At 32.1% G+C, this 18,996-nt stretch overlaps 1 protein-coding gene across 3 annotated transcripts in view; it reads right to left on the bottom strand.

The window, feature by feature from the left end:
• The window catches only part of LOC145292097 (phosphatidylinositol 5-phosphate 4-kinase type-2 alpha-like), a 265,122-nt gene that overhangs the window by 65,042 nt on the left and 181,084 nt on the right, over positions 1 to 18,996 (bottom strand). For all 3 annotated transcript variants that reach the window (XM_080138179.1, XM_080138180.1, XM_080138181.1), the window contains exon 3: positions 3,372 to 3,468. In XM_080138179.1, coding sequence (XP_079994305.1) covers positions 3,372 to 3,468 — 97 coding nt within the window. The remainder of the gene's footprint in view (positions 1 to 3,371; positions 3,469 to 18,996) is intronic.

The following is an 18,996-nucleotide window of genomic DNA, read 5'->3' as shown; positions in this document are numbered from 1 at the left end:
ATGTCCACTCCAATAAAAAGCAGCTTGACACAAATAACTGCAATTTCTGTATTATTAAGTCATGTGCTTTTAGAGTTAAGTAATGTTGGCTAGATACAGGCGGTTGCTTGAAGGTGTATTTGTGAGAGTTTGACCATAACTGAATCTTCCCTCCATATGGAAAAGGTGGCTATGTCGTTCGTCAAGTTTGATTGTGTGATATGGCTACTGCAACAGGTTTAAAACATTTTCCAAATAAGAACTTCATATAAAATCGGGATATCTATAGGCATTTAGATTCTTATCCTTTGATGATAGTCAGAAGCAACTCGGTTAAGAAAATGGATCCATAGTTAAGGAAATAAAAAAGATAGTTAACATTTGAATGATCTCTATCTCCTCCTTCACGAGTTCCAGCAATATACGTATCTAGAATACATTATCAATCCAAGCTCCAAAGAAGCAAAGAATATAAATACCGCTTTCCAGTATAGAACATTTTTTTTTACAAGGTCAAAGCAACCTCTTAAGATAGTTTGACTTTCATTAACACAAACTAGTAGCTGACATATATAGGAACAACACTAGGACAGTTTTTTTTGTAGTCAGTTGGTTCAATAATGTTTAAAATCTTATATGAAGAATGACAAAGTCCATCTGGTTGTAAGCCAACCTGTTGAACAAGTCAATCTGGTTGGAAGCCAATCTGTTAACCAAGTGCCAAGTAACAGTTCCAGACAACTTGCAAGAGTGTACAATGTAATATAGGGTGTTCTTGAATTGTCATGGATTCCTCAAATAATAATAGAGTTATAAGGTGCGATTGGAAAAATACGGATTAACTATTTTACTAAAACAAAGCATAAGTGATTTAATTGAAACATAAAACGATTAATGGCAGTTCTAACAAGTTTGCTATTTTAACATTTTAAAGCAATTTTTTTAAATCACAGTTATTAACCAATAGACTAATATAACTTGTAGGTTTCATAAATAAATTTCTTTCAGAAAATATTTTCAAAACAAATTTATTGTTTGAGCCAGGAATACAACATTTAAAGTACTTTCCTTAATCCACAGATTTTCGATGTAAGGTTCATCTCCTCAGAGGAAAGTCATTAGAAAAATATTTATTATGAATTGATATAATTTTGCTATTTAGCACATACATTGAAAATATAAATATGGAACGTAAAAACAACATTTTTTTCTATTTCAGGAGTACCATTCTAGTCAGATGCCTGAACCCCATATGTTTTTTTGTTCAATCTATTTTGCCTGATGTCCTTTTCTATGTCTCTTTAAAAGACTAATCTTTAATATATTTTCAATATACATGCTAAATTGTAAAATGATATCAATTCATCTATAATATAAATCTCACCTGTTTGTTTAAATGTATGTATGCATGTATGTATGTCTGCCTAAAACTTTTGACAGAGGCGACGGATTTTCATGAGATCCGTATCATTTTGAAGCTCAACCCTTCGGATGACAATTATTGAAAAATTAATTCCTTCACCCTCAACTGTGCACTTTTCTACAAGGAGGGGTCACTTTTTTTTTGTCACTTTTCGATTGACTAGCTTTAATTTAGACCTTCACTACTTTCAGTTTGGCGATGGACGCAATGGCAAAGACGTCACTTTTTTTTTTCTCATGTTTTCTCCTTTGTGGTACGGGTTCGAGCCTTCCTGCATACTACCACTTTTTTTTTTTTTTTGATCAACACACTCTTCCAAACACCCGCGCAATGCTAGGCACCCCGGCTAGTAATAAATATTTTGCTAATGACTTTCCTCTGAGGAGGTGAACCTTACATCGAAAATCCATGGATTAGGAAAGTACTTTCAATGTTCTGTATCCTTGTTCAAACAATAATTTTTTGTTTTGAAAATTATATTTTCTGAAAGAAATTTAAATCGGAAACCTACAATTTTTAATTTGCTCTATCTAGTATATTGAGCAATTTTTTCCCCCCTGGGATTGTCTTATATAAAAAATATTACTTCCCAAAAATAGTTTGTAAGACTTTGAACCACAAGATTGATTAATCTGTGATCTAATTCACCTTGTTATCTCTCTCTCTCTCTCTTATATATATATATATATATATATATATATATATATATATAGATAGATAGACACACAGATCAAGTTCTTGGGTAATAGCATACAGCATGTTAAGATGGAATTAGATACATTTAGAAAAATATTTTAACAAAGATATAAAAACGTCTAACAATGTGATAACAATTTGGATTTTAATTGTAAAACAAAAGCAACAATTTTTATTATTTTGCCACTGTAAACATGCACAGGGATGCATGTTTAGTGAGAATGCATAGAGGTATGCTGCAAACGTCAAAGTTGGGAATCTAGGTTTTAATCGTCTGTAGACAAAAAAAAATCACTGGGATGCTTATGTTAAATTGTAAATTTATACAAAGGTTTATTAATATAGATAACTTTGATTATTTATAAAAACGAGAGTAATGCACATAAATAAACTTTAACATATGGATTACTGCATGAGAGAGGGAGAATAACAAAGGGTGAATGCCAAAGTTTGTTGTTGGCAACACGTCCACAACATTTATATTGACAAATCTAGAGTCCAAGCTGGAGATAGATACCAATTTGCATTGTCATCTAATAAGGTTTTTATTGAAAAAAAATAAAATAAAAAACATCTGAACAAAAGCACCATAATGTGGCTTAGTAGCTGTGAATATATATGTAAGATAATGCTAGTAGATATTAGCACATAACAGACCGATAAAAACAAATAGCACTTATCTAGAATTCCTCTCCTATGAAAAATAAAAAAATTTGTATGATGTACATACTCAAGACAGAAAATATCGTACAATACAAATCATAAATTGATGAAGTAGTATCATTTTTAAATAAAAAAATCAAATTCAAGCAAATTTTAAAAATTCAAATGACCCTTTCCCCATGTTAAGGTATGGTTTTCTAAAATCTTGCAAGTTTGAATTATTTCTTAAACCTGTTTTCAAGATGGTGTCGTGAGATTGTCATGCACAATTTAGCTATAAAATTGATTTTCTTATTTAAAAATAAAACTACTTGATCAATTTACATGATTTTTTTGTGTACGATATTTTCTTTCTGTCAAGGGTACTTTACTTCATGCAGATTTTTCTTTACTTTTGTTTTTTCATGTGCGGGGAATACTGGAAAAGCACCAAAGAAACAGAGGTCATTGAATCAATTCTGTTTTTCAGATTGAACAGAGATTATGTATCCTAAATGTAATTCTCTATGATAAACTGCTTCAAAGTTAATTTGTTGAAATTTCTAAGAATCTCTTGGGTCAGAATAAACTTATTTGTAATGAATTTCAGAGATCAAACTAAAATACTTACCATATAGTCTATATCATCAACACCAAAGCGCTCTCTTAAGTTTCGAAATACCATTGGGCAATACTCTTTTATCTTGAAATGACTTGGCATATTCTCTCTGCAAAGACAAAACATATACAAATTAAGGAAATCTGTGAATTCACATTATTTGGTGCATATCAATCGGTGTACATTAGAAATACAATATTTATATTTATTGGATTTTGTTATTTACAGGACTGGTTAAGGAATACAAGTCTCTAATAAAGAAGAATAACTATCAGAATGAAAATATAGCTGAAATAAATTTAGAAAATCACAAGATTTATATATATATACTAGCAGTTCTGCGCTTTGCTCGGGTCTTATGTACTGTTCATAACTTTATGTGCATATATATATATCTTAAAAAGTGTGAATATTTACGGTAATGTCTTTCTATATAATAATAGGCTTCCTTAATTACCATAGAGAAAAGTTGGTAGAGACAGCAGACGTCAATTTTTTTTTTTTTTTGAGCTCAAACTAAATTAAAATGTTTGACCCATGTCAAAGTAACCTACATATAAAATTTCAAGTGTTTCGACACAAAATTGGAGGAGGAGATTAGTAGAGTCTGCAAAGGTAAACTCTGTAAACTTTGACCTCTTGACAGCCAAATTTTCACCCAAAAACTGATTAAAAAGCTTGCTGCATATTTAAATACCCTTCATGTAAAATTTCAAATATTTAGACCCAAAATTGGCTTAATAGTTTGCTAAAGATCGCAAAGTTAAAATATTTTGTTGACTCCTTGGAAGCCAAATTTTCAGAAAAAAAACGATTAAAAAGCTTGCCCTATGTCTTTATGTAACATTTCAAATGTTTAGACCAAAAATTGGTTGAGTAATTTGGTAGAGATCGCAGAGATCAATTTTTTTTTAATTTGACCCCAATTATGACCCTTTAACATTTATTGTTTTGGGCTCAAATCAAAGTATAAAGTTAGATCCATGTCCACGTACCTTTATCTAAAATTTCAAGTGTTTAGACCTAAAATTGGTGGAGGAGTTTGGTAGAGTTCTCAAAGGTCAAATCATTGAATGTTGACCCTTTAACAGCCAAATTTCTGGCCAGAAACGGATTAAAAAGATTTTCCAAAATCTCAATACTCCCTATGTCAAATTTTGAGCCTGTAGACTGAAAATTGACAGTTATTTGATAGGGAAATGTACAGACAGACAGACAGACAGACATTTTCACTTTTATAGATATATATTTCTCTCACTATATATAGACATAAAAGTTGTATGTTATTCTAGGGATGAATCGATCATACTAATATGTTTATTGCGAGAGTTTTTATAGATTTCTAATGATTTGGTTCAACCAAACAATACTGTAATAATTAAATTTAACTTTAAAAATCCTGTTTAAAAAAAGAAGAGACATAATTTTGAAAAAAGATTTAAAAAAGGTAAAACAAAATATATCTTTCATTCCAATAAAGTGAGGTAGGTACAGCTAGTGCCACTCAAGTTCAAAAGATGAAAACAAAAGGCTACCAGCAAATATAAATTTTATTTTCAAGATATTCCATTCTTAATTTTTGAGCCACCCAGTATATGTCTTCACTAAAAAAAAGTCTGTTTGATAACTAATGTACACATTTGTCCGTCTGCAAGGTTAAAATTTCACATGGTAAGATAGCCGAGTTTGCTAATATTTCTCAGCAAATATATCCACCATTTTCCTAAGTTACAACTGATTACTCATTAGATCAGTGCTATAATTGCCATGTAAATTAATCCACTAATGACGTTCTAGTAGATTCACACAGTCCAAACATCTAATTATCAAACGAAGTATAATTCATTAATTCTAACAAAAAAGAAAGACAAAAAGTTTAAAACAGAAATTTAAATGACAATGGAACTTTAATATATTCAGTAAAATTTTATAAATCAATAACATTTTTTTTATTTTTAAATCAACTCAATTTGAATTTTTTTTATCGTGTTTGGGTTGTTTTTATTTCTAATATTACTTGACCCTGAAACTATTGGTTGATTTAGCCATATTGTTAGTAATATAAAAAGGTGTGACTAAAGTCCATTCCTTTAGCTTTTTTTTGATTGGCTGCTGAGGAAGCAACAGCTTTGCCCAAGTAGGTACAGAGGGAGGGAGGAGGAGAGCATTTATCATCTCAACTTATTTTGCAGACAATCCCAAATATACCAAAAAATAAGACCAATTACAACAGTCTACAATCTATTGACATTTACATTAATGAAGTAAATATTCTAGATTTGTAGATTAAAAATTATGAAGCTACAATTGCAATTACATACTTTAATATAATTCAACTTGAAGGTCATTACTGCAGTTTCATGTTTAATAACTCAGTTCAGTGATCAGCCCAACTTGTTCAGATTAGAGCCTGCACAGCAACTATGAAATGGTCATTGTTGGCCATATATTTTCAGTCGCCATGTAAGTCTTCACGCAAAGAAATTAGGTCTGATAGATTGCTATTGGTGTCCATGTCATAAATAGTTAACCTCCATCATTGTCCTTTATGTGAATTCATCCACCAGGCACTGCCGGGACTGAAGCAAGTATTCCAGATTCCAAAACTGCTCCCATCCACTACTCCAGCCTGTTGCAACTAGAGGAGTATAATAGGGAAGAAGAAGACATACACCAACCTAATCATGCTAACAGAGTTTGCCTCTCGGCAGAGACCATTGCCTAAGTGTATCCACTGGTGTGCCCAAGCAGTTACTAGAAGGCACTGGTGAAACTTGAGCATCACATGGTGATCGATGGACCAGACTACCTGTAGAGGATAGGTGTGGCTGACAGTTTGCAAAAATACACCTCCATGAGATTCCATACACAACTGCTAATCATACAAACATATAATTTAATTAGAGATCTCTAGAATTTGTCTACATTATTATTATTGTAAAGCTCTATCAATTTGATACTGAGTGTTATGATTGCAAGAAACGCAACTCCTTTTATTCACTTAATAATTTTGCCAACTGTTCTATGTTAACAGTCTTATATTCAAGATTCATCCATATCAATTATGCTTATTTTTAAACCATTCTTTCTGTGTCTTCAGGTACAAAATATGACTGATTGTTATATTCTGTATAATTGTGTGTTTAGTGTGTCGCTATTTAATCTACGTTGTTTGCCACTGGTCTCAGAATTGGCTGCCCATAACTATCTTGGCTGCTGCAGGCCATTGGTGCATAGTCAGCATTCAGAGATGCTGCGCATTTTATGTAAGGAGCTGGCTTAACCCATCCTGTATAAATGCCACCATTTCTATATCATGTACAATGTTTCTCATGCATGGTTTTATTTTTAAGAGAGAACAAGACATTTGCCCTGTGTATACTTTTTCACACTTTATAAATGCTAGCATAGAGATATCTGCTATGGTTGCAGATTTATCTATGAATTTACCCTTAAGACAGAATATAATTTAAATAAACTTAATCTCGAAGCCGTAAATAATACAAAGACAAAGATTTAATAAATAGTAGCTATCTATGATATGTTCGGCAGTTGTTTTGCATGTGTATGCATGTGTGCACAATATTGGTGTATGTTCTTAGCAAGAAAAAAATGTGCAATTCAATTTAATCCATACGAGAAATTATTTCATCCAATCAAAGTATTTTTCAAAATGACATCTTTAAAACAAAGGCGGGTAACTTTGCATTAATAAATATTTGATATTTGATCTACTTTTTACATTTTTTTTTTTTTTTATATATAAAAGCAAATGTCTATTTTAGATTTCAATCAAATCAATAATTAAAGCAAAAATGATCTAGGATAATACCGAGTAGTGGCAGCTAGTATATAATATAGAAATTAAGTACACTGTTAACCTAAAAGAAATGGTGCATAAAACAAACATGATACAGAGATTAAGTAAAGAATCATGTATCGTAGCTAGATATAACATGATTAAACGAAGGAAAGTTTTGGAATATGAGAAGTCAGTTAAAATCCTGAAAAGGAAAACTTCAATGTAGACAAGACTACTTTAGGGAAAATTATTTACCTTACACTCTGAATTGCATAAATTTGTGAGAATTTTAGAAAAAAATAAATAGATCTCATCGCAGATAAATAGGTGAAACAACATTAGCTTTTAGACACAGACTAGATAACCACAAACTTAATATCCAACAAAAACCACCCTACTCTTAAATAAGCAAACGTGTCAAGCAAACACAACACACTTGATAGCATCAAATGCATTTTAATAGACATCAAGTTCTCGTGCACATACGAACACAACCAAAAAGAAACAAAATAGATTTGAAACTAAACATAAAAATTAGGTCTGAACTCCAATGTGTGTGTTTTAATTAGTATAAGTTTTCTTTTACAGATAAAAAAAATTTAGTTTTGACATATTTGTTACTTGCAAAAGATCAGTCGTATTTAATGACAATACAGAATAAGATAGATGCATGTATGTTGATATTAACAGAAAAGAGAAATTTTCTTTGCTATTTAAAAGAACGATTTCACACAGAATTTACATGTGTTAAAACAAAGTGTTATCTAAGATTTAAAAAAAAAAAAAAAAAAAAAAAAAAAAAAAAGTGGTGTACAAAGTTGAAAGTATCAGGGGTTTTCATAGCAGTTGTATATTTAATCAATTTTTTATTATAAAAAGATAATTTGGTCCAACGGAAATAATTAGTAATGGAATGATTCAAATATTTTTCCAGATTCCGATTTTTTTTAAAAACCTCTAAATATTTTATTATAGAGTTGTTTTTTTTTTGTTTTGTTTTTTAAATTATTAATTTTTTTTTTTTTTTAAGCCATGAATTATAAATTCAGATGTACAAATTTCAATTTTTAAACTGGTGCATAGTATCATACAGTGGGTGTCTATTTATGAACAAAACTAAGTATTACAGTGGTATTTAAATATAGATTTATTGAGAATAGGCATTTTCCTGCCTCCTCATCAAAGGAGAGCTTAATCTTGGGTGTAGCCATTGAATGCCTAAAGAGCATTCATGGCCGGTATTTACTACTTCCCTCAAAGAAAAAAAACATTAAGTAGATATGAATTAATCTCAGAAATAAATCAAAGAAAATTTTTCATATAGATTTTGGATTTCTGTAAAAGATGGAAATTCCCATAGTCGATCAGAACTTATGCATTTTGGGACCAGTCCAATTTTCAATTTTGTAAATCCTCTCTTTCTGGCCCAAAATATACCCCTCTTTTCTGAGATGCTAAATCGTACTCTACATGAATCCTTGATGTAACTTTTACAGTACGAGGATACCAGGAATACTGATAAGCAACAACTGTATATTCACCAGTTGATGGTAACTTTTTGTCAATTCTATTGTTGTTGTACTGAAAATTCAACTATGTAAACAAAGAAATAAAATGGTAAATTTTACCTTGTTTTCACTTTAACATTTAAAATGATTACTTTTATAGGCTTTAGGGTATGCTGAAAACAAATATCGCATTTAAATTTTCTGCAAATAAGTAGTTTTCCGGATATTAAGCAATGTCATTTCTTATGATATCACTGATGGCCATCTTGGTACGCACGAACACGCAAACGGAACCCTGAGAAACTATGCACAAACGCACATACCAAGATGGCCACCAGCAATAACGTAAGAAAGGGCATTGCTTAATATTCGGAAAGCTACTTATTTGCGGGAAATTTAAATGCTATATTCGTTTTCAGCATACCCGAAAACCTTAAAAGGTAGTCATCATTTTAAAGAAAAATGTTAAGGTAAAAACAAGGTAAAAATTTACAAAATGCATCACAATGAAATTCTTTATCGAACCGGCTAATTATTATCATTTAGATATCCTGAGTTAAAAAAAAAAACAAAAAAAACAAAAACGGGTTTGTTTTACAGATTCGAAAAAAATGGTCTTGACAATGAGTTAAAGATAAATTAAAGTTTCACGGTATATTTTTTATTTAATTGTTAGGTGAATGTACAGAATAGTTAAAAAAAAAACCTTCCTTCCCCATGTTAAGAATGGGTTTCTAAATAATAACGTTATTATTTCAGCATAGTAGCATAAGTGTACAAATACCTTTTATTTGTTACTAGGGGAGGTACCCGGCGTTGCCCAGGTGTTTAGAGGTGTGTGAGGGGGGGGCAATCAAAATAAAAGAATAAGCAAAGTAATAACCCTGTTTAAATATTATATATAAAAAAACAATGTTAAAACGTCTTTAAAAAATCGGGGGAGAAAAAAAAGAGAAAAAAAAACGAAGGATGTTAAAATTTCTTTAAATCGGAAAAACAAGAAAAGAAAATGCAAACGTGATTGGAAAAAAAAAACAAAAAAAAAAACGAACGTGATGCAAAACGAACGATGTTAAAGCTTCTTTTAAAAAATCTGAAAAATAAAAAAAAAATTTAAAAAAACAGCGAACGCGAAAAATGGCATAAATAACCTTGTATCGATATAGTATTGTTTGGAAATCAAAACTGAAAAACTTGAAAACATTTTTTTTTTTAATTGACAAACTCAGAATAAAAAATGACTAGTAAAACGAAAGCAGAAAACAGTTTTCTATTTTTAAGAGAATACTTTAGTCAGCTCAACACTAGGTGTATCAGAATTTTTGACACCCCTAACACGAAACTGCGAATAAAATATAAAAAACTCACAATTTCTCTTTTTAAAGTGGGTTGTTTATTTTCTTTATGGAATATACTTCCAAAATAAACTATTAAAGTTGTTTAAAAGATAGAAATATTTTTTATTTTTTAAAAAACAGTGTTTACAAAGTGCCGGCGCGCCTTCGTGCAGCTATTATTTTTACGTAATGAAATCAACTGAATTTTACGAGTTAATTTTTAAACTTTAAAAATCTATCAAAGTTTTTCTATCAGTTAAACTTTTACGATATTTTCAGGGTTAATGTGAAATTTTATGCTTTTTCCAATAAACCGAATATAATATTTTAGACAAACGTTTTTTTGAACCCCCCCCCCATTTTGGAATGTCTATTAAAATTATAATAATTAATTTACTCACCAAAGTTTTTTATATATCACAAATTGAAAATAAAAGATCAATAAATAATATATTGTGAATTAAAACAAAAAAAAAAAAAAGAAGTGTTTTCTGGAAATTTACCTGTAAAGTCTAAAGTGTAAAACCTTTTTTATTTTTTTAAACCACGTTGATTTTTTTGATTTTTTTTATTGGAAGCCTATGTTCTGCCTATATTGCCCAGCAAGTAATGGATGTTGACGATAATTTTTTCTATTTCATTCAATGTTTTTCTTTTTTTAGATATTTAAAAAAAAAAAAATTTCACTCGATAAAGAATGAAAATATAATAAATCAAAAATTCATGTATTTCTTTGAGAAATACAAAAAAGATTCCTCGACTGTATTTTTTTTTTAAAGGCAAAAACTTATAAGTAAAATTTGACTATTTTTAAACTATGGGATTACATTTTTTCATGCACAAGAATTGTTTTAATGAGGTTGCTGATAGTGCTCAATAAAAAGAGCAGGATATTAATTTATTCAATTTTAGGTAAACAAAATAATTATATATATATATATATATATATATAATGTGCCTTATGTTAGCAAAAATTAAAACTAAAAAAGTACATTCATAGTAAGAACTCATCTGCATCGTTATGTTCATGGTCGATGCTCAGAGCTTCAATCCAAGGTCCCACCAATAAAACATCTACAGCAAGAACTCATTAAAATAGTTCTTTGCTTTTGTTGTAGTTATGAGTCATAACTACAACAAAATCAAAGAACTATTTTTTACTTTCTCTCTGTACCTAAAAAAAAAAGTAGAAAGTGAGTCTTGAGTTTACTTTCATCAGTCACGTAACTCACTTCCTTTATTTTGTCCTTTAGTCCTCACATTCCAGGAGCAATGTTTCTGACAAAGAGGGAAGAACTGCTGCTTTCTGGGTCAAAATCTATTCCATCTAATACTTATTGTTGGCAAGTCTTGAACCGTGAAGTAGTTTTTTTTTTTTGTTTTGTTTGCTCTTACATTAAGTGGCTTGAAGCGATTTCCGTTTAAAAAAAAAACAAAAACAAAAAAAACGGAACTTCCATGAAAAAAAGTTTTTCAAGAACATTCCATCTGTGGAACAAGATACGTGTTGGCTTCCCAATCAACAAAAACATAATTGCTTTCAAACCTAATGTAAACAAATACTGGTTGAACCACTCTTTGAAAAATCAAGTCCTCTTAAGTAATCTTCTGCACATTCCACCCACTCTTTCCAATCTTATGTCAGTGATTATCATCCAACCAACAATCCTTTTCACCCCTGTCCTTGAGTGGTTACCAGGCCTTGATAAGCAGTAACCATCAATAAAAAAAATAAAATATATGAACCAAATATTTCTTAATTTATTTAAATACTATATATCATTGTATCCACTGAATATACCCATGAAAGATGGCTATCTCCACTAGATGCAGTAAGGTATTGTATTTAAATAAAATGACACATCTACTATCATATAAAAGGAACAGAGAGAGAGAGAGAGAGAGAGAGAGAGAGAGAGAGAGTTTGTTCCCTATGGACTCCTAAGCGACTGGGCCAATTTCTATGAAATTTTACACAAAGGTACTTTATGTACCTAGTAGTGTTTTTAGATAGGTTTTGTATTGGAATGTCTTCGATAAGTATTGATAATCGAAATAATCTTATGAAAGAAGAAACAGGTGATTTTGACTAAAGTCAAAACCTTATACAGCCTAGCATCATAAGTGCATCCGAGAAGTTTTATTATCACAAGCCGAAAGGCTTAACAAAATCAACAGTAGGTTCTTTGATATCATAGGGGCGTGTTCAAAATGAATGTTTCTGTTTAGAGCATAATTGAAGAATGATACTTGACTTTTGCATTTTAAGCTTTAATTCAAGCCATTATATATAAAAATAATTTTATAAAATCAACAGTAGGTTTTCTACAATGCAATATAGACTACACTGTATTGTTAACTAAATCACTGCGAGATGTATGTGAGCTTTTTCCTGGTGCATCATGATGGGTCTCCAACTAGAGCAGGCAATCAATCGATTTGATTGAGAAATAGTCTATTTCACCGATTTCAATGACAATAAAATTATGGGAGTATAAAACATTCATTGATCATTCAATCCCGGTCAACATAAAGTCACTCTGCTAGCACGCGCACACACATATTTCATGTACCCTCAAAATGCCATGAGCTATATTTTATGTATCAATTTTCAGTATTTATTTCAACAGCGCTCACTATGCGAGTAGAGCAGGTAGTAAATTATGAAAATATATTTATGGCAATTAAGTTATACAGAGGCTTCCATATTTTATCCTCATAGGGAATCGTCAGGCTAAAATTCCCAAAGGGAATGAAACACGGAAGTCTTTGTATAGCTTGATTGCCATAAATATATTTTCATAACTTCACATATTCTTTAATTCTATTTCCAGTTTTTGTAAATGCTGTTACAAAATTTAATGATAAAATTGCAATAAAATCTGCTTTAATAAAGCAAAATTTTAAGTTTTATTACATCAAAAGAAGTAGCAGATGTTTGAAGAAAGAAAAACAAACACTTCTTCCTTTGATTTCTGCAAATTTCTATATTAACACTATTTGTCGTTCCACCCATCTTCAATTTAGCAATGCTTCCCAATGAGGGAAGAGGAGGTAGAGATAAGCAACATAGAAAAAGGGTGAAGAAATGGGGGGGAAAAATTTTTATTTTTTTTACTTTGGTTAAATATTTTTAATCTTTTATTTATTCTTTTTACATATACTTTAGTATTGTGGCTTTAGGAAATGTTCATTAAGAAAGACGTGAACAGCAGTTAGGTATATAGTACAAAAAGTAAATACAAGAAAGGGTGTCAATATTTCCGGTTAATTAGACAGTCTGTAGTCTGACATTAGGTTGCCATATTGATGCCATTTGTCTTCTAACCTTTTGAGTAAGAGCAAAGTCTATTCTGATTTCTTTTTATGAACAATCGGAACACTTCTGAAGAATCTGAAAAAGGACTAGAAAAAAAATCAGAATCAAAGAAGGTATTTGGTGGGGAAAATAAAAAGCCACTGGACGGCGAAGTGGCATTTTAGTCTCTCTGGAAGACAAGTAGAAATTTTTCAGAAAAATCCGGCTCCATGAGCTTTCTGCATTAATCATATAACTTCATCCAAAATTTTATGAAACATAACTAATGGCCTTAATTTAAGAAAATATGGACAACAATAAAAACTATGGCTTTTCGAATTAATATTGAGGAATAATTAAAAGCAGATTCAGTCCATGTAAAACAAAAACAAAAATTCAGTCTTTCTTTTCTTTCTATACATTTTTAGGGGGGGGGGGCCGTATTAACAAAGATTTTCAGTTTCCCAGCCACTCCTGAACGAGCATCTATTTTTGCAACAGATAATGACACTATGAGACCCCCACACTCCCCCCAACGATGTAATAAACATTTAAAACTAATGATTGCTCATCTTGGCAAAAAGCCTCCAGTAAAAGCACAACAGTTAATGAATGGTAAGATAATGAGTAGAGGTTTACAACATCATTGAGAAGAAAGGAGGGTAGGGATTTATCTTGAAACTTGCTTCTGCTTTCAGTAATTGTTAAATGTCATTCGTCAGGATAGCAAGAGTGACATTTACTGCTTTCAACAACAAAATATTCAGAGTTGAAAATGAAAAGGCAAAAATAAATTATGAAAATAAAGATTTTGCAAGTACGAGTTTTTAATCATTTCATGGGAACGACCATACAAAGAAAGTGGTTCATTTTTTTTTTTTTTTTTAGAATCCTATTTAAAAAGGAAAAATAAGAAAAACCTGTGTAAAACAGTTGAGAAATGATTTTTGAAACACGACTGAATAAAAGAAAAAGAAAATTAAAAAGGAAAAAAAAAAACATTTTGAAGATGTGTCCATTCAATCCAAATGATTTGCAATGAAAATATTCTAAACAAAGAAAATGGTTTTGTTTTTAACAAGTTTCAAGCCTGGAGTCAATCGAAACCACATTTTAGGGTTGTCGTCACAACTGACACATCAAGTTATATAAAACTCGACTATGTAAGTTTTAAAATATGAAGATTCATACTTAAGCACAAAAAAACGAATGAAAAAAATTGCCATAAAAATGAAGCACGAATCTGTAAAAGTTAATGCGAAACCTTATGATTGCATACAACAATTGAAGAATAGTGATATTTCAAATGTGGTGGCTGATTAAAGAAAGAAAGCAGAAAAGATTTTAATGAAAAGAGAATGGAAAATGCAAACACAAAGACATTATGTTTCCACAAAGTCGCGAATATGAAGAATACAATTGCAAATTAAGACTTCTACCAGGTCATGGCTGACAAAACAAGAGCATGCTACCCCCCATTGATTAAAGGGTTCTATTCGAAATTCCATGCTGATTCTGAGTTCAACAAGGTACACTCGAAGGTCAGAGGTTACATCAGTGAAAACATTATGTAAATTAACACTCAAGATGTGAACAGTAATCTGAATCATGCAAATAATACAAAGGAAATAGCATCTTCTATGTAAAAACAAATTCATATGAATAGGCATTTTTTATTGGCTCGATTCTATTGCTGCTATTAGTTTCCTCATTTTTCTCTAGAAGAGACCCTATGACGTCTGACAACATCCATAATGAAAATGATGTTATGGAACTAATGTAATGAATAGGATTACATCCGGGCTCCTTCTCACAAGAATATGGTTAAGTAATAAATACCGATTGATAAAGACGCTTAAGAGAGACCTCAAAAGATATGCTGAAAGCCTCACGCTTAAGAATATAGCCGCTCCGACCACAATGAAGTGACTTATTCCAATACTGTAGCCAAAACCACTCAGCTACTTCAAAAAGAATATATCCCTTTCACAAGACAAATCAAGAACTGACAAAATTCGAACTCGGCATGTCCAAGTACTCGGTTCATGTTGGTATCTACTCCATAAAAAATATTTCAAATTTAAATGCAACTGATTATCAGATTGTTAAGATCAGCACAGGTCTCAAAAAAGATATTCTTAACATGTGTCCATTCAACATGTGATAAAAATGCTATTTTAAACTTGAGCATGACTGCATAAATCCAGGAACCAACTTGCAGATCGATGGACAGAGCCTTTTATAGTAATACTTGGACTAATCCATAAAAAAAATATTTACAACTTTCTACTTTTAGACAGATGATCAAAATAGATCTGAAATTAGAAGCCAAATATTGTAATCAATATAAGCTAGTACTGCAATCAGACTCACAAGAGACTATTCATTGATTAGTACCCTTCTATCTCAAAAGACAATGAAAAAAACTCTTAAAGGGTGCCTGCACAATGAAGAGCTTTCTTTTTTCTTTTACACAGGAATCACCACATTATCAAGGCCAAGAGGCCACTCGAGGATAAGGGTTAAAGAGTGTACAGTAGAAATTGGACAATATAGTAATCATTAGTAATGGAAATTCAGTAAATTTGTTAACTTATATGAAATGGCTCATCAAGAACTTGTTTACGTTAGACTTGAAGACAATCAGATTGTAGTCAGCTGGAAAGCAGGAAAACGGAAGACAATTCCACAGGCGTGCAGTTCTAAGAAAGAAGCTTTTTCATGGAATCTACGTTTAGATTTAGGCACCGATAAAGAGTGGGGGGAATTATTGATCGTGTTTTCAGCTAGACGAGTGTTTCTTGTGAAAGTTTGGCGAGGGGGGACCATAGACTGAAGCTCAGTCGAACACTTTCCATGATATTTTCATGATAAAATGATCCAACTCGCAACATCTCTTCTGTGAGATAGAGGTTGCAGGGAAGAGAAAAGGACATCTCCTATGAGGCTATGAAGTCTATTTTGAACTCTATCAAGGCAGGACAAGTCCTTTCTAGCAGCTCTTGCCCAGATGTGGCAACAGTATTCCATCCTTGAACGTACCTGGCTCTTATATAGATAGAGAATTGCATCAGCAGTGAGATATCTACTGGATTGATAGAAAAATCCCACCATTTTTCCAGCGGCCTTAGCAACAGATTTGATGTACGTGTTCCATTTAAGATCAGGAGTAAAAGGTCAAGCCCAGAAGCTTGTCAAAACTTGAGGCCTCCTCAAGACGAGAGCCATTCATTTCAATTGATGCCAGATGGGGATCAGAGTGTTGATGATGTAAAGAGAGAAGCTTGGTTTTAGATGCATTAAAAGTAACCAGCCACTTCTTTCCCCATTGTACCACGTGCTCAAGATCAGAGGAGAGAGAATCGAGAGAACTTGGTCGTTTACTGTCTTAGATGTGCTACCATAAATGGTAGTGTCATCAGCATAAATGTCTACAAATGATGTAAGGATGTGATTTGGAAAATCATTAATGTAGATCAGGAAAAGAGTTGGGCCCAGGATGGACTCCTGAGGGACTCCAGCATTTATACTGTCAGCTTCTGATTTTTGCCCCTCAACTACTACTCTTATGAACCTATCAGAAAGAAAGGATTTAATAATTGAGAAGACATTTTCCAGCTATACCATAGATAGAGATCTTGTGAAGTAAACCTTTATGCTATACCCTATCAAAGGCCTTAGATATGTCAAGAGCAATTGCCCTAGAAAGGTTGCCTCCATCGAGAGATTTGCTAATCCTATGAGATATAACTGTAAACACATCTGCTGTAGATCTAGCAGAACGGAAACCATATTGAGTGTTACTAAGAAGGTTATTTTTGTTGGGATGGTTGATTACTTCTCTATTTAACACAGATTCCAGCAACTTACTCATGATGCACAGGAGACTTATTGGCCTGTACTGAGAGGGGGATGAGCGATCACTTGAATTCTTAAATACAGGGCATACTGATGAGATTTTCCAGGGTGATGAGAAGCTATTCTCCTTAAGACAACGTTTAAACAGTTTTTTAAGTATGGGCGCTAGTTCTGGTTGAAGTTTTTTGAGTACTATAATTGGAATACCGTCAGGGCCAGTTGCTTTACTGGAATCAAGGTTTTTGATTAGCTTGGCAACATCATGTACAGATATATGTATATCACATAGCGTGTTTTCTGATACAGGAGGAAATATTGGGGGTTTGCGGCCTTGGTCGCAAAGGGTAGAATTAGCTGCAAAGTTCTTGACAAAGAGTTTGGCTTTGTCTGATGCTGACGAGATTACCTCAGGTCCATTGATGATAGTTGGGATAGAGCACACGCTTCTGTTCAGGATTCTGTTTGCTATTTGCCAAAACTGGTGGGAACCAAGTTGCTGCTCAGCTACTTTGGATTTGACGGACTGAGCATACAACTCTCTTGCGTTCTTTATTACTCTTTTACAGTGGTTGCTGGCAGTCCTGAAAGCGGCTTTAGTTTCCATACATCTATTACGTTGGAAGCAGTGGAAAAAGTGATTTCTGTGCGCAATGGCTGCAGCACATTCTGGGGAGAACCATGGCTGGCCGTTAGGCTTTTGCTGGAACTTTTTTGAGGGTATGAAACGGTCTATACCTACAATTAACCATTCTGTCAGGTCTGATACTATAAAGGACACATCCTTTTTAAACATGGAACGCAGAGGTAGATCCGATATAAATGTACGGAAGCTATCCCAGTCAGCCTTAGTGTATCGATATACTGTACGATGGAGAGGTACGTCTGGGGACTTATTTCATTTTTATCTTAATTGATACAACAGAGTGGTCGGAAGATCCAAGAGGAGACAGAACAGAAACTGAACAGTGAAGCAAGTGTTGTGCAATCACAACTGCTTTTCATTTACCTAATGTTATTACAGTTCAGTGGCAAGGAGAAATTCAAAACGAACAGAAAAATACTGGGATAAAGTGGAGAAGGAGACTGGTTATTTTTTTAGTTTTCCTTTTCCAAGACTTCCAAGGCTTGAGAGTTTAGTCTATCAAACTATTTCACTCATAATTGTTGGGAGGGGTGGTTGATTATGTTTCCTAAAAGTATAAGAGAAATTAACTTAGTATTCTCAAATCGTCACACATAAGTACTGATCAGGATCAACATTGCTTAATTTTAGCGATCAAATAACAACTGGTGTTTCAAAGTAATAATACAGCCATAGACACTGCTATAAGGCATAGAAAAAAAAATGAAGTTTCAAATTTGTATTACCTACTAGCTGAAATACACATTCTATATCAGGTGCATAATATTGTAATAGTATTTAAGACTCTTTAATAACGTTGCCTGGTATTCTGCAATGATCACCCATCCATATACTGACCAGGTGCAACACTGCTTAACTTTGATGATCTGACAAGGACGAGTATTTCAAAGTGACACAGAATCCCTATTCAGTTATATAAGCTTTGCTTATTTGACCTTTTGGCTCAGAGTAAAACACCATATTTGTTCCAATACATTAAAATGCTAATATCAGAACAGATATTACAAAATATAAAAGGTTTTTTTCATTGAAGGAGAAATCATTCTAGATTGAGGCAAATTATATTTTTGTTTCGTTTTGAAGAACTGAATTATCTCTACATTAAAAGTAGACATTGTATCCACATCTATCCTCATGGGGAGGAAGTCAATAATTATGAGTAATTATGGTGATTAGATGTTTCAAGGTGAT

Source organism: Euprymna scolopes, chromosome 13 (assembly GCF_053919585.1).
Source record: "Euprymna scolopes isolate OS-2025 chromosome 13, ASM5391958v1, whole genome shotgun sequence".
Lineage (NCBI taxonomy): Eukaryota > Metazoa > Mollusca > Cephalopoda > Sepiida > Sepiolidae > Euprymna > Euprymna scolopes.
This window is presented reverse-complemented; position numbering and strand designations above follow the sequence as displayed.